This window comes from Scaptodrosophila lebanonensis, unplaced genomic scaffold, assembly GCF_003285725.1.
Source record: "Scaptodrosophila lebanonensis strain 11010-0011.00,11010-0021.00 unplaced genomic scaffold, SlebRS2 tig00001415-arrow-pilon, whole genome shotgun sequence".
Lineage (NCBI taxonomy): Eukaryota > Metazoa > Arthropoda > Insecta > Diptera > Drosophilidae > Scaptodrosophila > Scaptodrosophila lebanonensis.
This window is the reverse complement of record NW_022060742.1, coordinates 8,103,674-8,127,512: the sequence shown is the minus strand read 5'-3', so window position 1 is coordinate 8,127,512 and position 23,839 is coordinate 8,103,674. Positions and strand designations below refer to the sequence as shown.

The following is a 23,839-nucleotide window of genomic DNA, read 5'->3' as shown; positions in this document are numbered from 1 at the left end:
TTCGGAGAGTAAGTTCTCTAACCATTGGGCTCTATTACTTTTGCTTATTTTAAAATTTTTTTAAGCTGAATAAAATTTCGAAAAGAATTGTTAAATAATAATAAATTAAAACTTATTAATATTCATTAATAATACTCTTATTTCAAAACTAGATGTTTTTCTTTAGCAGCGTTTTAAAATTAATTTGCTGCAAATCTATAATTCACAGAGTAAGTTCTACGGCTCTAAGCAGTAGATTTTTTTTGCTTATTTTAAAACGTTTATAAACTGAATAAAATTTCGTTAAGAATTGTGAAATAATAATTAATTAAAATTCAGTAATACTTTGCGTTCTACTCCTATTTCAAAACTAGATGATTGTTTTTAGCCGCGTTCTAAAATTAAATTGTTGCCAATCTAAAATTCAGAAAGTAAGTTCTAAGACTCTAGGTACTGGGCTCTATTATTTTTACTTACAGGCTGAATAAAATTTGGAAAAAAATTTTTAAATAATAATAAATACTCCTATTTAAAAACTAACTGTTATTCTTTAGCAGCGTTTTAAAATTAATTTGTTGCCAATCTAGAATTCAAAAAGTAAGTTCTAAGGTTCTAAGTACTGGGCTCTATTATTTTTGGCTATTTTAAAATTTTTATAAGCTGAATAAAATTTCGTTAAGAATTGTGAAATAATAATAAATAAAAATTAGATGTTTGTCTTTAACAGCGTTTTAAAATTAATTTGCTGCAAATCTATAATTCACAGAGTAAGTTCTACGGCTCTAAGTAGTAGCTCTTTTTTTTTGCTTATTTTAAAATTTTTATAAGCTGAATAAAATTTCGTTAAGAATTGTGAAATAATATTAAATAAAAATTAGATGTTTGTCTTTAACAGCGTTTTAAAATTAATTTGTTGCCAATCTAGAATTCACCAATTAAGGCTCTAAGTACTAGGTTCTATTATTTTTGATAATTTTAAAATTTGTATAAGCTTAATAAATACAATCAAATATTGCTTTTGATTGCATGTATCTAATAAAAAAATATTTTATTATTGCTTAAAAAATGGCTAATGCTCCGCAATTGTTCTTACTTTGAAGACCATATAATACTTGTAGGTTCATGAATCTACAGAACAACATATTATTATTATTTTTGTTTCAATAAATTTCTTTGAAATTAATTAAAATAGAAGAGGTTTGAAAGTTGAATAAAGTCCCTCTAATTTTTTCGAAACATAGAAGATATTAAACATTTGTGGAATTGACTATCTAAGTAGAAATGTATATTTTATAATTTAATCATTGCCACAATTCCTCTCTAGTTTAAAACTTTAAATATTAATTAGTTAATTTTTGGAATTATTACCACCTCTTCATGTATAGAGGTTATCTGGTTAGCTGGTTGTCAAGAAACTGAAAATATTTAATAATTTATTCGTGGGGTAGTGATACGATATAGTTTTCGTATTTGGATTTTAAGAAATTTAGATTATGGTGAGGTATTATAAGAAATCCCTAACAACTAAATGTACTTTAAAAATCTATAAAGATATAAAAACAATTACGTTTTAGGTACTAAGTTCGATTTCTGCTCGAATCATTTCTATGTCAGCTATATGATATTGACTGATATATAGTGTTGATATCGATGTTGTTATCATAAATAACAAAATTAATTACGACTGGGAGTGATTTTTGCGCCGATATATTCAATAAAAGTTAAATTCACTTTAAGTAAATAACTTTTAACATCTCAATTGGACACATCTTTTTTCTGAGTGTAACTCATTCCCGTGCTGGTCGTCGGCATCATCGTCGTCGCAGTCGACTGTGGTCTGGTCTGGTCTGGTCTGGTCGCATCGCATCGCAACGTATCGGCTTGGCGAGACTGTGTTTAGGTCTGGGTTTTTATAAATACAAGTGTTGGCCGCACAACGCCAAAGATTCGTTTGTTGAACGTGCAACGCGCGCGATCGTAGCTCGGTTCGTAGTTCGTCTTTAAGTCTTTGCGGCTCGCCAATTTCAAGTGGCAGCCAAGCAGGAAAACGGTAACTTCCAATTCAAATCTGAAGCGTTACGAATGCGGGTCCATCCAAATTGTTTGAATTGGCACCGACGCGTGCGCAGCAAAAGGATTTTTAAGGCACGATTGCCGCCGCATTCACAATTCGAAGTGCTTAGACACTGCGTCTAATTATATAATAGAGACTTGATAATAATTTGGTATTGTGTGGTTTTGTGTTGTGTGTTATTGTTTCTGTTGTTGTTGTTGTCTTTTGCAGCTGGCAATGGTTAATACAGCGAGGAAAACAGTTTGCAAATCTTGACAAGGAAACGAAAGAAAATTACAACAAGAAAAAAGCAACCAAACAAAGCAAAAGTGTTGACTGTGAAAGTAAACGAACGAACCGAGAAACTAGATATTGAATTACTAGTCCCCGCTGCTCTCCATATTGTGGTGCAAATTTTTGGGTGCCAACACAAAATGAGAGCTCAAATATTGGCCTTAACGCTCCTGCTGGGTGAGTGCCGAACAGATTGAACGAAATTTCGAAAAACAAAAAGGACTTTGACACAAATAAAAAAGGATTATGAAAAGTGAAAAACTTACAAATAGTATAGAATGTAATTTATTTAATTTTATAGTTAAGCTCAAATTTTGATACGTAATTTATCAGATAGAAAACGGTCGCAGGATTGCATTCAATAATTTAAATCTTAGGAAAACTAAACACTTTCTTTTATTATTTAAATATTCAAGTGCATTGTTTCTAAAAAATATACATTTAAAATATATATTTAAAAATAAATATATTGTGTCTTAGGGACACCAATTTTAATTAAAAAAAAAAGAATCATTTATAAATAGAAATTAGGCTTTTCGGTCTTTGAAGAATGTAATCGTAACATCGCTTTTGAAATATTACTTAATAGCTTAGGTATTAGCTTGGGTATTGAATGATTTTGTGTATTATATACCAAAAGCTTAATCGAATATATTTCGCTTACAGAAATTGCTTGAGAGAATTTTAATTATAAAATATCATTATTACTTTACTTCCGTGCACTGGATTATACACTGAATCTGTGTTGTATTCTTTAAACCAAGGCTTTTAGTGAACAATGATATTTGAATAACCTCAACAAATATTGATTATTTCCTCTATTTTTTTAATTTATGCATTTACAAGTAATTGTATTGAAATGAATTTCATGCATTACTTAGAATTCACTCTGGTATGTCTATATTTATTTGAGTTAACTTTGAAAATGCTCATTTAAATACAAACAATTTATTAATCTGAATTATTTGAAATTCGAAACAAAACTATAGCTTAATTTTCAAACCTTCAAAAAATATTTTTTCAAAATTCAGCTAAAAAAGGGGTTTTAAAATGATTAAAAACAGAAACAAAAATTGTCGAAAACTATGGCGATCCGATTCTTCAAAACAACAATATTTCTGATATTTTATGAACAATTTATTATTTTTATATTCACAATTTTGTAAAACCGATATGAATGTTAGAAGTTTAAATGAAACAATGACTACATAGAGGAATTCTTTAGATAATTTTCGAAACTGTTGATATTCTGCCTTACAAGTTTTTTCTGCATAGACATTGACAATAAATAATTAGATAATAATTTTCTTTGTAGTTGGGGTATGGCAATATATTTTGAAATATCTTAAGCATTTTCCTTTAAAACAGTTGTAATTTGAATGCATCCTAATATATTAAGATTTGTATTAATTTATTTCCAAAGCAGACAGACTCCTTAACAAAGAAACATTCTTTGCAAAAATAAAAAAATAAATACAAATCCTATAAAATATATTTGCCACATCAATAAAAGTAGCTGGTGTCATTGCTTTTTTTATTTTTTGTTTCTTAACAATAACTGCTTTCTACAAAGAACTAATAACCTTCACCTTCTACCACAGGCGTGTTCAGCGCCCAAGCACTCGATGCCAAAGCGAAAAGCTCTGAGGCAACATCGCCAGCCCTAGAAACGGAGGCGTCCAAAGACAAACGTCAAGTGGGGCACAAAGAGACCGCCAATTATCCGAACCATCGCAACGATGCGGCCAACGACGATCCCGAGGATGGACAAGAGACGATCTATGGGGCGAAACCGAACCAGTTCATCATAAGACCCATAGCGCCGCATCAGCATCAGCAGCACGAATCGCATCAGGAACCGCAGTTGCGGAATTTTGCGGCAGCAAACTCTAGACCTCATGCTGCGCAGCTGCTCGAACAGAGTCAAGAGGTGAGCATTAAATGTTATGCCTTAATCCCCAAAGAGTGTGTGTGTGTGAGTGTGTGGGTAGCGATATGAAAAGTGTGATAATTCATTTGATTGAGGCATTAGGTCCAAAAAACAATTTTTTGTTTGTTTTTCAAAGCTGATGTTTGCAGCTTCGGGTTTTCATCAAACAGCTCGCGGCCATAAGACAAAACGTCGTGACTGGGCTGCTTAACACGATTCTTTGCAAAATACAGGATGTTAACATAATGACAAACAACAACTACAACAACTACAACTATTACTACAACAGCAACAATGGCCAGCCAGTCTGTCAGCAAATTGTCAAATTTTTTCCCTTTCGCTGCAACAACCTTGACCAATTTTATTTCTAATGCAACAAATTGAGATTTTTGGGCAAGCAGCGAGTAATTACAACAACGAACACTGAAGTAACAACAACAACAACAACAACAACAAAAACTGCTGTGACAAATTAAAATTAAAAGAGACACAGAAAATTGCAAATACTACACGTATATACTTGTAGAGAAAAAAAAATTAGTTATAATAAATGCCAATTGCTGGCGAGTTTCTAAAACGTCCATAAAGTAAGTCACGAACGACAAATACAGCTACAACAACAACAACAACAGCTAATGCATAATTGTAAAAGTAGACAACACAACAACAACAGCAACATGTTGCTGTCACATTTTCAGCGGCTTCTGAAACCCAAGACCCCACTCACCAACAACAACTTAAATAAAAATAAAAATACAAAAAAAGTATATAAAACAATGGCTCGCGCTTTGCGTCGTGGGAAGAAAGTTGACATAATGTTATAATCGGCCGACTTCTTTGCTTGGCGCCTCGGGTGCTTCGCTCGCTGCCTGACTTGTCGGCAACATCGTCTCCTCCGACTCTACGTACACGTATAGTATATAGTCAGCGGTATTATAATAATGTGAATTATGTGCTGCAAACATTGATTGCAACAGCGCGATGCGAGAGGTAAAGGCGAATTGTTGCGGTTTATGTTGATGTTGTTGTTGCTGCTGCTGTTGTTGTTGTTGCCGTCGGCTTCATTCGTTGCCACAAGTGTTATATAAACTTTAGATGCCACGCCATTCTCACACAACGCCCACTCCCTCACCCCAACCAACCTGAGCCTCAGCCCCAGCACCTGCAACAGCTCTAGTTGTTGGTTGCTGCCAACTCTAATTTTTAAAAGCAGGTAGCCATTTATTTTTATTTATGACATTGAATGGCGCCCACGCCTCATCCGCCTGCCACTAAAATTGGCACTGTGGGTCAGCGATCATAAACTGCCATAGAAAATGAGGAGCACCTTTTCAAGAAGACAACTAAATGCCTTTTAGTTTATTCAAATTAATCTGCTCGAGCAACACATATCGTATATAGAGCTGATTCGGTACGGTCCGAAATAGTCCAATAACTACCGAGCATTGTTTAGCTCTGCTATCAAGTTACATTAATTATTGAAATAAGTGATCATAGACTGCCATTCAAAAAGACGAGCACCTCTTCAAGAAGACAACTAAATGCCTTTTAGTTTATTCAAATTAATCTGCTCAAGCAACACATATCGTATATAGAGCTGATTCGGTACGGTCCGAAATAGTCCAATAACTACTAAACGTTGCTTAGCTCCACTATCAAGTTACATTAATTATTGAAATAAGTGATCATAGACTGCCCTTCAAAATGAGGAGCACCTCTTTAAGAGAACTAAATGCCTTTTAGTTTATTCAAATTAATCTGCTCTAGTGGCGTTTTCTTGGATCAAGCAACACATATCATATATAGAGCTGATTCGGTGCGGTCCGAAATAGTCCAATAACTACTAAGCGTTGCTTAGCTCCGCTATCAAGCTACATTAATTATTGAACAAAGTGAGCTCATTTCCCGGAAAAGGAACTACTGAACTATATCTCAAATCGAAAAATCCCTGTTATATCCTATAGGTTATACAAATTAAACTCTTTGACAGCTACTAAGAAAACTAAGATAATGATGTAAACATGATGTAATCATTTAAACAGGCCACTATTCGCCTATTACGACTCAGCTCTTTACTGTCATTTACAAGTTTATATTGTTAGCGAAAAGACGTAATATTTTGAAAACAATTCTGTAATAAAGAAAAGTATTTTGGACAAATTTATTTGAAACTAAAGAAAGGTGTTAAATATCGGAATGACATTTTTTGATTGTAAGAAATATGTCCAACTCCTCAATTGGAACAATTAAAAATGTTCAATTATTGAATTCACTGCAGTGACATTTTATGAAGAAATTATCCCTCGCAAAAGGAATTGGAATGCAAAATTTATTCCAAATTTTAGTCTTTTCACCAATACGCTTCATAAATATTCATCGAACTCTCTCTTCTAAATTGGGTATTATTTAAAATAGTTTTAAGTATGAAACAATGGGTAGTAGATCTTGTATTTTGTTAGCAGTTGTTTAAAAGATTTTCCCAACCGAACAATCCATTTTAGCCTTGAATGTGGTTTCCAAACCAATGTGCTCGTTTAGTTGCAATTTGTTCAAAGACAAACGCTTTAATTGTTTACAACAACGCCCTCAACCACAATCTCTGCCTTGCCTCATTCACAGATCCAACATTATGTTTATCTGCAAGACATTATGCGACATCATCAACCGAAGGCGGCTGTTGGGGCAGGTCAAGGCAAAAGCTCAACGGCGGCCGCGAAAAAGGCGGCCACAGAGAATGCCGCGTCGGGTGTGGAGGAGGCGGAGCAGCGTTATGCTGTCGCCATACAGCCACGCCCATATGGCGGTCAACCATATCAGCTGCCCTTGCCGTTGCCCGCGCCACAGCATCAGCAACATCCCCAGCATCAGCAACATCCCCAGCAACAACAGCACCCACAGCAGCAACAACAACAGCCCTATCAGATCATACCAGAGGAGCAGTTTCTGAAGCTGCTCGAGGAGGAGCTGCATGCGCGCGCCTTCCATGAGGCACAGCTTAGGCAACACCAGCAGCAACAAAACCAGCAGCAACACCAGCAGCAGCAACAACAACCTAGGAGTCCAGTTGTTCACAGCACTGCGGCAACCCACAAGGTACTGCAGCAGGCACAGCCAGGCCTCGGACTGGGCAACTATCGTGAGCGTAACGTTGTGGCGGAACAGGAGCTGGTTACACCACAATATCTGCACTATTCCCGAGGCGGACCAAAGTATTTGCCGCGTCCTCAGCCGCCACCAAGCGCACAGGAGGAGGAGGAACCATTGCCCTCCCCGCTGCCACAGCAGCAAAGGCAACAACCTCCCCACCATCATCCCCATCCACATCAAGTCCATTCCCATCAGCCACAGCAACAACTGATTGACGCTTTGCCGCCACAGATCGCTTACTATCAGCCACAGATTAGCTACAAGACGCTGCCAAATCATCCGCTGGCCAAATCCTCGCTGGAGAGCGAAATTGAGAAACTCTTGGCTGCTAATAAGCATTCCGCGCTGGAGTTCGTGGACAGCAGCAATGAGCCTACGCTGGTCAGTCATCAGCAACATCAACGAGCTTCCCCAGCACCGCCTCCATCGCCAGTTCCATCAGCTCCCCCGTCGCCAGCAACCCATCCAGCACTGCGTCATCCCAAGGCCTATATATCGAGCAGCACGCCCAACTCCTTGCTGGATGCCAACAATCAACCGTTCATACCTTCGCTGTTCAAGTTCAGCAACTACCAGCAGCCCACACCCATCTACCCCACTCAGGTGCCCAGCCATTTGGTAGAGGGCAAGAAACTGGGTCCGGTTGTGTATCCGCCACCCACAGCCGCCACTCTGCCTCACCAACAGGCTTCCCAGCAGCCATCGCAGTACTATTACCAACAGGAGGCAGCCACGCCCACAGCCCCTAAGCCCAAGCATTATCGTTCCAAGCACTATGGCCATAAGCTGACCGTGCCGGCGCCCAGTAAATCGTATGAGAAGACAGCCCTCATCTATGACTACGATCGTCCACAGCCGCCAACCAACTTCTATCCCAGTCCGCCAGATCCAATTAAGCACGGAGGTCCGCGTACCACGCCTGCAGCCGTGACACCGCCAACAGATTATCCGCAATATGTGCTGCCACCATCGCCATCGCTAGCCCCTTCGCCATCGCAGTCCAGCATTTATGTGTCGCAGGGCACTGGCATTGCCACGCCCTCCCGATCCGCCCACAAGCTGCGCACTGTGGACGATGTGAAGCAACTAAATCTTCCGCCCCCCAATGGCAAGCCTCTGACACAGGCCGAGTTCCAGGCGCTGGTCGATGCCGGCTATCCCGTCAAGGCAGTGCCTGTACCCGTGCCTGTACCCTACGAGCAATACGTGAAGGATCATCCCGAATACCGCAATCATCCGCCCGTAGATTATGCGCATCTGATGCGTCTGGCCACGCGCCAATTATCCACCACGCATCAGCGTTCGTTGGCAGCTCCTTCGGAGCCGTCTGTGAAAATAATATCCTCGCCCTCGGAGCCACAGCAGCAGACCGCGTCAGCCATAGGTGGTGGCAGTGTCACATATTTGCAACCCATTGAGGGCGTGTCCAAGCGACGACCGCGTGATGAAAAGGATACGGCCGTAGCGGGCAGCAGCACAGCGCAGACGAAGAAGGAGGCGAAAGTGGAAGCGAGTGATGATAATCAGGGGGTGGCTTAGTGAGAGGTCCTCTGAACAACCTAGTTAATGTCCTTGTTTAGTGTTAAGTATTGTAAAGATGTTGCTGTACATTTCGCACGTTTCGCATTAAACTTAAATTAAATTATACACACAATAATAAGTATATACATCGCAGGACTTGCACTCAGTTCAAGACCAGCGGTGGATTACTGTTACTATTACTACTATCAGCGGAGCTGAGGGTCTCTGGTGTTGCCTCCTTGGTCTGCAATCTTGAGAGATGCGGATCCCGTCGCTCCTTCTCCTTGCGCTCACGATCCTTCTCCTTGTTATGTTTGTGCTTGTGCTTATGCTTGTGCTTCTTTTTGTCCTTCTTCTTCTTTTTCTGTGCAAGTAAAATAATTTAAATGACTTCTTAATTCCAGCTCAAAACCTTCAGTAAAAGCAGGCTGCCTGCTAACTATAAATATATTTCCTTAATGTGCGGGATAAGAAAAGCTCTTTTCGAACGGATTTCGAGAAATGTTCAGGCTTTCCAATTTAGTAGCTTTTGTAACGTGTTCATTGTTTTAAATTCGAATGTTATGTTTACCATTTGAAAGGAGCACTTCAATCTGAGGTCTGTTTAGATGGCCCGTATTACTCAACTATTCTTACGCTGAGCTTATGGGACAAGAACCATTTTCGTTAGAGCCAATAATTGTCAATAAAATAAGTAGAACATTCATAGAGAGAAGGTACTTATTTGTCTTGTCTAGTTTAGAATCTGCCCAAAACTCTATAGAATGTTCTAAAATTAAGTTCCGAATCAACGGAACAAACTATTTGTGTTTTAAAAGGCGGGTGAGAAGAAAATGAAATCCGAAACATTACAAGAAAGAATTTAAACAGATATTATCAAGCCGACTTCTGTTCAGTTGAAGGTTCCACTCATCAAACTTTGAATAAATACGAAAATTGTTTGAGAATATATTCCAAAAGCCAAACTTTAAACGACTTTAAAAAGCGGGGAGTGGTGCATCGATAAACTTAAAAAGTACCAAAAACTTGCATAATATTTTAGAAATATAAGTCAAAGAATTAAACAGGGGCTTTCCATAACCTGAAAGTGTTATTAAAGAATAAGGTCACGCTTAAGAGAAGTCAAATGTATAAAATGGGGGATTTCGAAAAGCTTTGGGATTACGAGTTCATTGAAACATTCTGCAGAGATCTTTGTAAATGTTGAGGATAGCTGATGCAAAATAAAAGTCCTCGAAAATCGAAGACTACCTATCAAAGTACTTACACTACTGAAACCTAATCGGAAATGTGAATAATTGTCCACTTACCTTTGACGACCCATCCATTTTAAGTTTGCCTTCGCTGTCCATTTTGTTGGACTCATAGCTGCTGGCGTAGCGTGTGACTTCGCCGACATCCACAAACGACATCGAGTTATCATCTTCTACATAGACCTCGGTTTTTACTCGCTTGGCCACATGATCCTCTGGCTCGGCCTCAGCCGCGTCGATTATATTCAATTTGGTTTCACTCTTAAAGGCCTCGACTTCGATCGGTTCATTCATGACGGTTACCTCCTCGCTTCGTTCCAGCTTTATGATTTCGTCGCCCACCTCGAATGCTTCGGTCGCCGTGCGCTTTATGGTGACCATTGATGGTTTACGTTCCTCCTCATTCTCTGACACTGCGGGTTTGACGTCGCCGCTACTCTTCTTGAACGAGCTCGTATCCTTCATCAGATCCTTGTAGAAGTTTTGATTCTCTGAGGCCTGTAAGCAATTTGGTTTCTTGCTGCCGTATAGAGCGTAATACAGATCGACAGTATCGCAGCGTAGCTTTGTATCATAGGCCAGCGTATTGATGCTTGCCCAGAGACGATCCACCAGACTCGGTTTGTCCAGCCGACTGCGTGCCTCACGCGTAAACGGCGGATTATCTATAAGCAGTTGAGCCAGAGCGTGACGTGCTGCCGGATCTGGATCTGTTTCGAGCAATGTTATCAAATGTTCCAAATCCTCGCTACGTCCGTCGACCTTCACAAAGTCAACCAAACACTCCATGGCCGCTATGCGCAGGTCCAGAAATATGCCATATGCCGCATAGCTGCGATAAATGTGAGGCAAGGAGGGCAGATGACCGAATTTCTGCAGCTTGCGTATGACTTTAAGGCAGGAAACAGAGACCAGGTACTTGTAGGAGGGCAGATATTTCTCCAAGTTGAGCAGACGCGTCACTTCGTCAAGCACCAGTCTGTTGGATATTAAAAAAAAATATACCGATTGAATTTGCAAGCAAATATAAGAGCTCACTTAGCATCAGTGGATAGGCTATCCGTAGTAATCTGCGTGCCATGCATAGCCACAGAAACCACAGGCGTCAGAGTCTCGCCCAAGGCTTCCACCAAAGCAGCCCGGTAATATGCATCTGTATAGAGATTGCGCGAATTCTCATTGTACTTGAACAGGTCGAAGAGAAAACGCATTACCTCCGGCGGGCAAATGCCATGTGAGGTACGCAGACCTGCAAGAAACCGGATTATTATTATCAGCGCAATTATTTGTTGACTGCCTGTCCACTTACCTGCCATGGCCACGGGAATGGCCTTCTGCAAAAAGTACAACTGAAAATTCGAGAAATTATTCAGCTTAATGATGTGCGGAGCACTGAAGGAGCCAAAGAATTTGCGGAATATGTTCAGCATGGCTGGCGGACCGCTCCAAGAGGCGACCATTTGATTGGCCACTTTGGTGAGGCAATGAGCGGCCTGGCAGCGCACCTTATAGAAGCATCGTTCATTCTCGATGGTGTCCGTTAAAGCAGTACGCGTGGATATTGTGGGATACTTTTGCAGCGCCTTGATGGCCTCAAACTGTGCCGTAACATCGCGTTCGTGGCGCAACTGATATTGCCACTGAAAGTCCGGCTGCTCGATGTTAAGATCGCGTAGCAATATCATCTCCGGATCCAGGCGTATCCACAACACAGGTGAGTCGCTATAAATTTATTTTATTTTAGAGGGGGATTGGGGAAATTGGCAACCCCTACAACGGTCCCGAACCCAACAATTCCGCTACGATATCCAATAATTCCTATACGATTGTTTTTCAATCGGAGATGGAGGTCTAATTCTGGACTAATTCTCAACTGGAGGATACTGATATTGTGAAACCTAACTTCAATAATAGCAATACGATTGGAACGTACTTTATCTGGAATAGCCGACCAGATCTTCGGCAAACTAAGGTGATTACAAATCCCTTGAGAAGGACCTCACATACTATTATACGGCATAAAACCACCTTCACAAAATGTGGCTCTCAGCTAATACGGAACACAGGCTCAATTAGAGGTGGAGGAGGCAAAGGGACTGTTATTCTCTGAGGAAGATCCCATTGACTCTCCTTCATTCAATTTTCTTACATAAAGTAAGGACTTAAAACTCTATTTGACTCACTCCATGGCAGATAGATCCATGTCCACTTCCTCGCCAGTGCATAAGGGGATTTTCTTCTTTTTATTGCGTCTGCTCTTCGAGTGGCATGTGATGTCCGCCTTAACCAAGGTATTCTCAATCTGCAATGTGTGCTTGAAGGTACCGTCCAACTCCTGCAGCTGCACCAAAAGGGGTCCATTATATTTGCGCACACCTCGTTGATTCACAAAGTCCTGTCGTATTTCCAACTCAATGGTGTTACGTTTACGATTGAAGACTGATGTGAGCGAGAATTTTGCATGACCGCCTGTGCGCACCCACTGGTCCATAAACACGGACATATCCTTGCCCGTCACCGTGAAAATGGCCTTGATGAAAATATTCGTTGATATCAGCAACTGAGACCAGAGACCGGCGCCTATTTTGGTCGATGCTGCATTGGTTGCTAGAGCTAGTTGCTTATTAAACACTTGAATGAGCAGTTCGGCACCAATGCGATGCTCTAACATGCGTATAACCAAATGCGCCTTGCGACGCATTGCCTCCACATATTTGGGCGAAACGGTGTGTAAGCTCTTGACGGGGAAATAGTGAACAATTTCCTGCTGTTTGCTGGCAGCTGCCGCCGGATTTGTGCTCGACACTGGCAACGGGGCTGGCGGCTGACTACAATCGAGTATAATGCCGCCATACTGCTCCTCATATTTGACCACACGTGCCAACTCAGATTGAACCCATTCACGATATTCGTTGTTGCCGAAGCATTTGCGGGAGTAGAGCCCGCAAAGGTATTCGGCAATTCCCTTGGCCAGCCAGGTGTCCGACCAGTGATGCGATGTGATGAAACAGCCAAAGAATTGCTCAGCCACGGCGCGCGACATAAATGTGCGCGACACATACGTCTGATCGATGATGGCTATGGAGTGCAGTAGATTCACCGATGCTATGCTCAGTGTGGCGTACGCGCTGATGTCTGTGTCCAATTCGTCTACAAACACCTGTTTGTAGCAAGAGAACGGATAGCGAGTGGATAGCGTCTCCTCAAAGAACTCAAAAGCCTCATGCAAATAGCGCACTGTGTTCTTCAGCAGCGGCAAGAGTTGTGGCAGACAAAAGTGAGTGACTTCGTGCATGTGAGGGTCCACATAGATCTCGAAGGGTCCCACAGCCAGCGCGATATTCGGCGCGCACACTGGCGTCGTCACTGTGTAATGAAACGTTTTCCTGCGCAAATCTGGCGTCATGATAACCTCCACAAGTTCACCACACGAAATGGCTGTCAGATTTTTATCCACCGTGAATTCCAAACGCCACGTACAGGGATCAGCAAAGCTATCGACGCAGGGAAACCACAAACGCGTCGAATTTTCATAGCAATTAGTGTACATATGTGCAAAATTGACTTGCGTCTCCTCATCGGAAGATGTAGGTGGTATGACAAAGTGGATGCCGCTTTTAGGATTTTCAAGCGAAAATTCGATGCGAATGCGCAGGCCGCGTCCCTCTTGTATCAGTGAGTAACCATCTGGTGGCACTTGGATAAGCAGCTCTCCGTTGTTCACGTCCGGATCTGTGATTTGAGCGGCCGCCAAATGATGCGTCGAATATACATCCAACGAACGACTAAAAAAAAACACAATTATAGAACAGACATGGCGGGCGAAGATGCAACCTACGTTTTGGGATCCTTATGGCATATATCTTGAAACGGATCGAAGTAAACAAATTCGGCATTGCAGACATCATTCAGCACCACACTATAAATACGCAACTGCTTCGCGTTTAGACGTATGAGACGCAAACTTTCGCTGTTTGGAACTATGGTCAGCTCTACCATGCCCTGTAAAAGTATGCAATTAATACAGATCCTTTAAAACGTCCTTTTGTTGCTTACAATAATGCTGCGCCTCTCAAAACTGATGCCCGTGAGACTCACAACCTGGTGCGCCGTGCTGGGAAGAAGAAAAAATAAATAAATTAATCGCGTGTTGTTTCACATAATTCGTTTACACTTATAATTTAAATGGGCGTAGCGGCGCGTCCGGCAATTCAGGCAGAGCTTCCATTGCTATATTGCCGGCTTGATTTTGGCTAATTTGTATTTTTTATATGTGTTAATCCAGCACCGATTGATTGTTTATGTGTAAGCAGCGGCTCCCAATCATGACGACAACGAAATAATACCATGAATATACCAAAAGTGGCATTTTAACAACAAGTTGGCAGCATTTACGTCATTTCTTAACACTACTTATGTGTTCCGTATTTTTTTCACCCGTGTTGTAAAAAATGTTAATAAAATATTAGCTTTTGACCAAATGTATTAATTTGGAATAATGAAAGTAAAAGTTAATCTAGGGGCCATTCATAGCTCAACTAACTAGTTTGAATCCCATTGTGAGTTCGTTTCACCGGTTCGAACCACGCCGCAAATAATAATAGCTTGAAGAGCAATATTTGAAATTTCACATTTAAAATAAATGGTAATATCAGTCGTATAAAAAAGACCCCGATATTCTTTGTAACAAACGTGGACCCCAAAACAATTATTGATACCGAAAGGTGCAAAGAGTAACCTAAAAGAATAATAAAAAAAAAACGGTAACACCTAATTGAATGTCTAGGAGTTTTTTTTTTATTTTAAACCGACTTCAAAGAAAAAGAAGGAGGTTTCAATTCGTCTGTTTTTTTTTTCAGAATATTCGACTGGTTGAACTGATTTTGGAGCTTCCCGAAAGGTCCCATTTCTGATAATGCCATCCATGAGAAACCTACCTTAAAATTCCCCATTAAGTCCAAAAACCTGAAAATTATATTTCTGCACAGGATGCTGTTATTTCAGAATCATCCTCGAAACATTGTTGCACTTTCAATGACAAAACAAGAGAGAACGCTAGTCAGATAAAAACACAAACTCGATCTGCCTGGGGTTTAGGGGAACCTGAATGCCAAGATTGGTTATTCGAGCTATTGTACTTACCGGGATCATTGCGCTCATACAGACAGACAGATGGACATGGCTATATCGACTCGATTTGTCATCCTGATCAATAATATATATAACCTTTTACCCTTTGGGCACAGGCTATAAAAAGTATTCACTGTATTAGATCCGAAGTCCGTTTTTTTATTTGTTTAAATGTTGCTTGTTCCATATACATATGTAGAATCCAAAGTCGTTTATTGATTGATTAGCAAAATTAATAATTCGAAGTGATACTGCCTAGTTTTTCAGTAAACATGTTTGCTTTTAATATTTGAGAAACAATTACTTCCAAATTTTAAAATACAACTTAACGAATATGTAATGTATTTGTAGAACTTAATATAAAACTAAAATTAAAAATCGCAAAACAGCTGCCAATTTTAACAGTCGCTGTTAAATATCAACTCGTATAGCTGTTTTTCTCCACTAGCATGTTTTTTATTTCCTGGTGAAATATTTATGGTGGAAAAAATGTGTGCCCTTAGAAGGGTTAAGGATGTGAATCATCTGTTCTGCGAAAGTGGTACTCGCTATTTTTGGATATTTCTCGCATTTAAAACGTATTTTTCCAACTCGACTCAGCAGTTTTGGGACGACTGCGAGTTGCCTCGCTTCTTGTGTGAAAGTGGACATTAGTTTAGAAAAAGAAGACGACATTAATAATTGAATTACAAACAAAAATATGTATAGCATTGAAAATTACCCAAAAAATTATCGTGCGAGTGGTATTGGACTTGTAAATCTTGCGGCCTTGGGCTACAGTGAAAATGAGGTTGGTAGTGGTCGTGGCAAGGGCGGCGGCATCGGAGGCAGCAATGCGAACAGCAAACCGAAGACAGGCCTATACCCATCGCTACCATACCCCTCATCTGATTCGGTTGGTGGCATGCCATATGTGGTAAAACAGACAACCCACGCGCAAAATGCGTCATTTACGGGCGGGCCCACAGCACCAGCATCGGCGCCATATCCGAGTTCAACCCCATATCCAAGTTCCGCACCGTATTCGCAGTTGCCGTATCCGCAGATGCCTCAGCCATATGGTGGTGGTGGAGCGATTCCTTCGCTGCCTTATCCAACAGTACCGTTAGCAGCCATGCCGGGCTTACCCAGTATGCCAATGCCTTATGCGCCGACTACACCACAGCCCCAAACGCCAGGACTCTACCCAACGCTGCCAACGCTACCCACTGGCGCTGGTTACCCAATGGGTGGAGGTATGCCAATGCCCATGCCCAGTTTTCCGCCGTTGCCCACACCGACAGCGCCGCCACCAGAAAGTGCGCCCTCCCCCGAGGAGGAGCCGTCTGTGGGTGTGGCAGAGTTGGCATTTACCAGCATGAAGGTGCCGGAGAACGAGAATATGTTCTGGCTAGGACGCAAGGCGGCCAGCACGCGTCAGCAGAGCGTGCGTGGAGGGGATTTTGCTACTTTGCGGGATTCCTGTGTGTCGAATGGCACACTCTTTGAGGATCCCGACTTTCCGGCCAACAACGATTCGCTGATGTTTTCCCGACGCCCCGATCGCTACATCGAATGGTTGCGTCCCAGTGAGATCGTCGACGATCCTCAATTCTTTGTTGAGGGCTATTCGCGTTTCGATGTCCAACAAGGCGAACTCGGCGATTGTTGGCTCTTGGCTGCTGCGGCCAATTTGACGCAGGATGCGAATCTCTTTTTCCGTGTCATACCGCCCGATCAGGATTTCCAGGAAAACTATGCGGGTATTTTCCACTTCAAATTCTGGCAATACGGTAAATGGGTCGAGGTGGTCATCGATGATCGCCTGCCGACCTATCATGGTGAACTAATCTACATGCACTCGACGGAAAAGAATGAGTTCTGGAGCGCGCTGCTCGAGAAGGCATACGCTAAGCTGCACGGGTCCTACGAGGCATTGAAAGGTAAGCTCTAATGAAGAATTCGATTGATAGATTATGATGAATGCTTTAAAATTTTCAGGCGGTACTACATGCGAGGCTATGGAGGACTTCACGGGTGGCGTGACGGAGTGGTATGACATCAAGGAGGCTCCACCAAATCTATTTAGTATTATGATCAAGGCTTCGGAACGCGGTTCCATGATGGGCTGCTCCTTGGAGCCCGATCCACATGTGCTGGAGGCAGAGACCCGTGAGGGTTTGATTCGCGGACATGCTTACTCTATTACCAAGGTCTGCATGCTGGACATTGCAACGCCAAATCGACAGGGCAAGCTGCCGATGATACGCATGCGGAATCCGTGGGGCAACGATGCTGAGTGGAATGGTCCGTGGAGCGATAGTTCGCCGGAATGGCGTTTTATACCGGATCACCAGAAAGAATCGATTGGTCTGAACTTCGATCGTGATGGTGAATTCTGGATGTCCTTCCAGGACTTTCTCAATCATTTCGATCGTGTGGAGATTTGCAATTTGTCGCCCGACTCTCTCACCGATGAACAGGAAAACAGATCGCGCCGCAAGTGGGAGATGTCCATGTTCGAGGGCGAATGGACTTCGGGTGTGACGGCGGGCGGTTGCCGTAACTTCTTGGAGACATTCTGGCATAATCCCCAGTACATTGTGTCGCTGGAGGATCCCGACGAGGAGGACGATGATGGCAAGTGCACAGTAATAGTGGCGCTGATGCAAAAGAACCGTCGCAGCAAACGAAATGTGGGCATCGATTGCCTTACCATTGGCTTTGCGATCTACCACTTGACTGATAGGGATCTGCTGGTGAAGCCGCAGGGTCTGAACTTCTTCAAGTACCGCGCCTCTGTCGCACGTTCCCCCCACTTCATCAATACGCGTGAAGTTTGCGCGCGTTTCAAGCTGCCGCCTGGCCATTATTTAATCGTGCCCTCCACTTTCGATCCCAACGAGGAGGGTGAGTTCATCATACGCGTCTTCTCGGAAACAATGAACAATATGGAGGAGAACGACGATACGGTAGGCTTTGGCGAGACAGACGATCGCATTGCACCTGCATTGCCGCCACCCACGCCCAAGGAGGAGGATGATCCTCAGCGCATTGCCTTACAGCGTCTGTTCAACAGCGTTGCAGGCGACGACGGCGAGGTAGACTGGCAGGAGCTTAAGCGCATTTTGGATCATTCAATGCGCGATGTTATGGGTGGCGAAGGCTTCTCAAAGGATGCCGTGCGCTCTATGGTCGCCATGCTTGACAAGGATCATTCCGGTCGCCTGGGTTTCGAAGAGTTCGAGGCCCTGCTGACGGACATTGCCAAATGGCGGGCAGTCTTCAAACTCTACGATAGCCGGCGTACCGGCAGCATTGATGGCTTCCATCTGCGCGGCGCCCTCAACTCGGCGGGCTATCATTTGAACAATCGGCTGCTTAACGCTCTGGCACATCGGTACGGATCGCGTGAGGGAAAGGTGCCATTCGATGATTTCCTCATGTGTGCCATTAAGGTGAAGACCTTCATTGAGATGTTCCGTGAGCGCGATACGGACAATTCAGATACGGCATTCTTCAATTTGGATGATTGGCTCGAGCGTACTATATACTCATAATTGGACAGTTGCAATTGAAGCTAATTTACGTCGATTTAACAATACAACTATATATAAGTGCCACGTTTACTTAACCACATACTTGTACATACATACAAACTGGGAAGCTGTGTAAAATCGAGAGAAATAGAAAAAAAATAATGCATCACCATGACCGGTATTAGCTACCTTTTGAAGTCATTAAATCAGCAGCATTGGATGACACACACAGCTTTATCAAATGTCGAAACATTCGCACAACATTAACCGGAAATATGAATTCAAGCGCTTCGTAATTAGAACGACCTTGACGTGAAGATAAAACCCGAAAATCAACAAAAAATTAATACCCAGTGGTGCTCTAAATAAACATATACACATAGTATATGAATGGCATGCAATTGTATATATATTATATATACATACATATAGTATATATCTGCGTGCATTTTATCGCTGGAGGCATGAGTAACAGCACTTTATACAAATATTCAACATGCCCCCTTCTCCATTAAGTTGCCAAGCAATGGGTTTGAAGAATCAGTACAAATAAACAGAAATGCTAATCAGAATGCTTACATATTCATCTGACGCTCATACATACATGGTATGTATGTATTATGCCGTCACCTTTTTTATATCCGATGCATATTTATATGTATATTTTCGTAATCTCTAATTGCTATATTGATATTTGTTCAATTGGTACTAAAAAAAAACTGTCGAGCAAAGCGAACAAACGCAGCAATCAATTAAATTCTTTGTGTAATTGTTATTGTCTTAAAATAAATATTCTATATTTTGTCACACACCTTTGTATGTATTTTTATTATCGTCGGAACTTGGTCTATTTGACAATGACAATCTCACCACCACTTGGTACACCCGCCTCGATCAACAGTTCCTTAACCTCGTCCAGATTCATTTCGTTGTCGGAGCACAATTGGGCCAGCATTTCCAAAAAGTCTTCGTATTCGAGGCGCCATTTTCTAAATAAGATGAGATTAATGATGAAAACAATGAAATAAAAAATGCAATTATTTGGAAAATTCTAAAAGTACTGTTTCTGAGAGGTAAATAATAAAGTCTTGGTCTATAATATTTCCTCATTCAAGCTGTTCATAGCTATTGGTTAATGGGAAAAGCGTAAATCATATTCCTTAGTAGAAGAGTTCACTTAAAATCCGGTCAATCCGCCCAAATTTGGAACCGCTCTTTTCCACCAAAACTGAAATAATTTCTTGATGTTAATCGGTTAATAAATCTTGCCACTGGTTCAGAGATTACCTTTACAATGTACCCTATTGCTTATATTTATAAAAAAAAACCCTATTCATATGAATTAGATTCACATCATATTAATTCATGTTTAATCTTTATCTTTGTATCAGGTTTGTCAGTCGTCCCATATAAATACAAAATTCTGTGAGATTTTCTTTGTTTTCTACACTATTTTAGTTTACTAAGTAATGCTCATGTCTATATTAAAATCAATTTATGTATGAAGCTTCATCAGAAATGTATTTGCGATTCGTATTATAATAACTCCACCAACTTCCATAAAAAAAGCACAAACTTGTTTATACCTTATGCCAATATTGAAATAACTGCTAACTTTTAAGCGGTTAATCCGTCAATATGTCGTTTACCGCGGAATCGAGCGGGAATTTAAAACTTTTTTGACCTGCTTTTCGATGAAATATATTTTTATAAAATGTTCTAAAAGTGGGTTTCAATACCTTTCATCACCATCTCGATCGGTAAAGCTCAAAATTACCTGAAACCTAAGTGTAATGTTCTGAGATCACGTTCATGATGATAATGCAGTATAGTTCCCACCCCACTCAGTTCTGGAATGAAAAGAAACTCACTTGTAGCGCATATAAATCATTCCAGTTTGTGTGCGCGTAAATGGCGTGGGCATTAACTTGGCCTGTTCAAGCCAGCAATCGACTTGGGAGAGCAAGATGCAATCATATTCCTCGTTCTCCAGATCTGTGGGTATTACCTTAAAATTGCAATATATCAGAAATAACGAATCGAGTGTGTGTTTCTTTGGTTTATCTTCGTCATCAGCCATGTTGACGAGAATATAATATATTCGAGAGAAAAAGGCACTAATACAATGATTAGAATTGTTTATAAAAAAAATGGAAGTGTGCTGAGACGACAGATAATGAAGAGTAATGCTCTTTTATGTACATGTATAGTAGAATATGAGTATTATTGTTTGTTGATAAACAAAGCAACCACATGGGTGTGGGTGAGTTGCTATGGTGTCGATTTTGTTTACTTTTCTTGCTGATCTTCCATTGCCTGGGCCCCGGGCTGTGTTAGGAACTTATCGATGACGCGACTTAGATATTGGGCCAATCTCTCCGACTTGCCCGGATCCGAAACGATTATATTGCTGGCATTATATGGCGAGCCGATTATCACCTGTTGAAGCACTTGAATATCTGCACCCAGCCAGTTTAAGTCCTTGTTGCTAAAGTGCTTCGAAAGGTATCTGTATAGAGCCTGTCCCACAGCACTCGCCTGGGGATTGCAGCTTTTTAAAAATAAGCGACGCTGCTCCAAATTGTGGGACAAACGTTGTTGCAGCTGTTGGTTAAAAAATTTTTATCAAACTTGTGTTTTATTGCAGACTGCTTCAAATTTTACTCACGAGCGACAAATTGAGACGAGCTGGCGTCTCCGGGGACGCTGGCGGCTTAGCTTCTTCCAATATTTCCACTTCCTTGCACAGTGATAGATTCACAATAGACATATGACACAGTTTCTGTTGATCCCCAACGGCGGTTGTGTTGTCCAAGCCGGTTCGAGGACATTTCAGCATCAGCATCTTCACACTATGATCAAAGGCTGTCACCTCCCCAGTTATGACGTCATCAAAACAACTAATGCAACGCACAATGGAGCCCACATTGAAACACGGCATCATTGCATTGGCTACCGGAGTGCTCGACATATTTTTGTTTTGCACAAATAATGCGTTAAAAACGATCCTTTCCTAGAAAAGCTGGATTGATGCCTATTTCTGGGCCTACTGGAATAGTTGACTACTTTTACTTTAAAAGTTAGGCTCGCTAGACTTAAATTATCAAATTTTAAACTTCCTCGTACCTTTTCAACCCACGCCAATTAAAATAGCGCGCGAAATAAAATATATATTCATGTGGACAGTGTTTGAAAAGATCTCGCATCCACCAAAAGTCCCGAATGTACCCAAAAAAAAAACAGAAGCTTTTTCTATCTAAAAGGGTACCGTGTACCCGCAGCTTTGTCTGTACGAAGTCCTGCCAACAATCAGGGAACCAAAACTAATTACAGCTTGATATTTTAAAATAATTGTTTGTTTCTTTTCCTAACAGTCAGCGAACGCATTTCCTTAAAAATTACATATGTATGTATGTAAGTTCACTATTTTTTGTTTACATAACAAATACCTCAGATAATCACTTTAGTGTTTTTTAACACTACACAACAGGCAATTGCAGCGACTTGTAGGATTCGTTCGATTTGTTGATGAGCTGGAAATCAGCTGTTGGTTAACTGTTTTTCATGACGCAATTCCTTGAAGAAATGCAGAAGGGTAAGTGCAAATAACATTTTAGTAAAATTTTTTGTATATTATAGTAAAATAGCTGCCTATTATTTGGAATCCATCCGACAGATACTAATGAAACTACTTCTGCTGAAACCACTTAATATACAAAATTATTTGGTAACTAACATTTAAATTTTTAATAGATTTTATAATAATACTAAAAGAATTACTGCATTTGTACAAAATACGACTGTACGCAGAATCTACGAGTCCAGCTTTTTCTAATCAGTCCCCCGATTTTGGGATTGGGTCTTCATCTGAAGAATAAGATGATCTAAGATAGTTTTTATTAAAAATAATGCTGAAAGACGTGTTACAAACCATCTGTTTATATTACAGAATCATCTTCTTAGGAGGGATAAATTCGATAAAAATTCTGCAAAAACAATGATCTGACCACAGCATATGTTGATTGATTTTCCTGTAGATATGTATGTCGATTGATTTTCCTGTACATATACAACTTTTAGTCGAGGTTAACTTCAAATAAAAATACTTTGTTAAATATACTCTTTGACTATCACACTACCTCTATATCACAATAAACTCAAATTAGTATTTGATTTATATCCCATAAGTCCTATATAATTCTCTTTATGGCAGTGCCTGGCCTTTTTGTAACCACTTTTTATGAGCTTAAAAATCTTACAAAAAACTCCCCTGATTTATAGTGATTTCCAACGCCTTACTTTATCAATTATTATGACACAGTAGCGTGACTTTGTTATTTTTTATCGTTCATTAATTTAGTTTCAGGACTCATCTTGCTCTTCAACACACTGAGGTTTACCGATATTGCATATATGTATGTACATAACTTTAATTGTAATTAAACTGCCCATCATTCAAGGTTCTCATCACCGTTCACCAAATTTTGGCAGATGACAGTATCCATAAAAAAGTTATTACAATTTCGGAAACACTTATATACCTTGACCCAGATAACTAATGAATTAAGATTGTATAATCCAAAGATGATGCGATTAGTAAATCGTAGTAGATCCTGGGACCGAATTTCCAATATCTTTAAATTTGAGGTCAATAGGTGTATAGCTTTTAGAGTTTTTACATTACAGACAAAAGAACATTTTTTTTTAGAGTTTCCTTGTAAACAAATTAAACCTCAAATTTTATTGTTTTTGTTTTGCAAATTATAAAAAATGTATTTAACTATGAAGACAACTTTAGGGATAGCTTTTGAGTTCCTAAAAATATGCAAGTCATACTCTTTCGGAGTGTTAAGCATTCCAAATATGAAGACATTTTAAGTTTTGGAAAATTAAAGAGATAACTTTATAAGTCCTATAACCCTTAAAGCTGATTTAGGAGCTCCAAAACATTAGGTATAGTTTTGTTAAATTACAAAAAAATAATTCTTAGCTTTAAATAGCTTTTGAGTTCCTA

The 23,839-nt window shown here is 40.6% G+C and overlaps 5 protein-coding genes across 5 annotated transcripts; 2 read left to right on the top strand and 3 right to left on the bottom strand.

Moving 5' to 3' along the window:
- Window positions 1-1,830: 1,830 nt before the first annotated feature.
- LOC115632740 (mediator of RNA polymerase II transcription subunit 15) lies at window positions 1,831-8,942 on the top strand. The gene is made up of 4 exons (XM_030529987.1): window positions 1,831-2,029; window positions 2,264-2,503; window positions 3,928-4,256; window positions 6,876-8,942. Exons 2-4 carry the CDS (start codon window positions 2,467-2,469, stop codon window positions 8,940-8,942), a joined length of 2,433 nt encoding a protein of 810 aa, XP_030385847.1. The 5' UTR covers window positions 1,831-2,029; window positions 2,264-2,466.
- Window positions 8,943-8,983: 41 nt separating this feature from the next.
- On the bottom strand, window positions 8,984-14,437 carry LOC115632175 (transcription initiation factor TFIID subunit 2). The gene is made up of 8 exons (XM_030529207.1): window positions 14,356-14,437; window positions 14,234-14,288; window positions 14,016-14,179; window positions 12,361-13,962; window positions 11,487-11,899; window positions 11,216-11,426; window positions 10,235-11,156; window positions 8,984-9,288 (listed from the first exon to the last, which is right to left on the bottom strand). Exons 1-8 carry the CDS (start codon window positions 14,403-14,405, stop codon window positions 9,088-9,090), a joined length of 3,618 nt encoding a protein of 1,205 aa, XP_030385067.1. The 5' UTR covers window positions 14,406-14,437; the 3' UTR covers window positions 8,984-9,087.
- Window positions 14,438-15,911: 1,474 nt separating this feature from the next.
- LOC115632526 (calpain-B) lies at window positions 15,912-19,634 on the top strand. Its single transcript, XM_030529723.1, has 2 exons — window positions 15,912-17,229; window positions 17,288-19,634. The coding sequence occupies exons 1-2, from the start codon at window positions 16,008-16,010 to the stop codon at window positions 18,844-18,846; spliced, it is 2,781 nt and encodes a 926-aa protein (XP_030385583.1). The 5' UTR covers window positions 15,912-16,007; the 3' UTR covers window positions 18,847-19,634.
- Window positions 19,623-20,905, bottom strand: LOC115632527. Its single transcript, XM_030529724.1, has 2 exons — window positions 20,697-20,905; window positions 19,623-19,814 (listed from the first exon to the last, which is right to left on the bottom strand). The coding sequence occupies exons 1-2, from the start codon at window positions 20,903-20,905 to the stop codon at window positions 19,673-19,675; spliced, it is 351 nt and encodes a 116-aa protein (XP_030385584.1). The 3' UTR covers window positions 19,623-19,672.
- Window positions 20,906-20,989: 84 nt separating this feature from the next.
- Window positions 20,990-22,061, bottom strand: LOC115632947 (protein LSM12 homolog B). Its single transcript, XM_030530243.1, has 3 exons — window positions 21,952-22,061; window positions 21,494-21,874; window positions 20,990-21,429 (listed from the first exon to the last, which is right to left on the bottom strand). Exons 2-3 carry the CDS (start codon window positions 21,794-21,796, stop codon window positions 21,115-21,117), a joined length of 618 nt encoding a protein of 205 aa, XP_030386103.1. The 5' UTR covers window positions 21,797-21,874; window positions 21,952-22,061; the 3' UTR covers window positions 20,990-21,114.
- Between the last annotated feature and the right edge of the window lie 1,778 nt (window positions 22,062-23,839).

Excerpts from the sequence above, each read along its gene's own strand:
- LOC115632740 (XM_030529987.1), top strand. The coding sequence starts at position 2,467 with ATGAGAGCTCAAATATTGGCCTTAACGCTCCTGCTGG. Across the intron at positions 2,504-3,927 it reads GGCCTTAACGCTCCTGCTGG|GCGTGTTCAGCGCCCAAGCA; the intron begins GTGAGTGCCGAA and ends CTTCTACCACAG. Across the intron at positions 4,257-6,875 it reads TGCTCGAACAGAGTCAAGAG|ATCCAACATTATGTTTATCT; the intron begins GTGAGCATTAAA and ends CCTCATTCACAG.
- LOC115632175 (XM_030529207.1), bottom strand. The coding sequence starts at position 14,405 with ATGGAAGCTCTGCCTGAATTGCCGGACGCGCCGCTACGCCCATTTAAA. Across the intron at positions 13,963-14,015 it reads TGCCATAAGGATCCCAAAAC|TCGTTCGTTGGATGTATATT; the intron begins GTAGGTTGCATC and ends GTTTTTTTTTAG. Across the intron at positions 9,289-10,234 it reads AAATGGATGGGTCGTCAAAG|AAAAAGAAGAAGAAGGACAA; the intron begins GTAAGTGGACAA and ends TTACTTGCACAG.
- LOC115632526 (XM_030529723.1), top strand. The coding sequence starts at position 16,008 with ATGTATAGCATTGAAAATTACCCAAAAAATTATCGTGCGAGTGGTATT. Across the intron at positions 17,230-17,287 it reads GTCCTACGAGGCATTGAAAG|GCGGTACTACATGCGAGGCT; the intron begins GTAAGCTCTAAT and ends TAAAATTTTCAG.
- LOC115632527 (XM_030529724.1), bottom strand. The coding sequence starts at position 20,905 with ATGGCTGATGACGAAGATAAACCAAAGAAACACACACTCGATTCGTTA. Across the intron at positions 19,815-20,696 it reads ATGATTTATATGCGCTACAA|AAAATGGCGCCTCGAATACG; the intron begins GTGAGTTTCTTT and ends CATCTTATTTAG.
- LOC115632947 (XM_030530243.1), bottom strand. The coding sequence starts at position 21,796 with ATGTCGAGCACTCCGGTAGCCAATGCAATGATGCCGTGTTTCAATGTG. Across the intron at positions 21,430-21,493 it reads CTCGTCTCAATTTGTCGCTC|CTGCAACAACGTTTGTCCCA; the intron begins GTGAGTAAAATT and ends TTTAACCAACAG.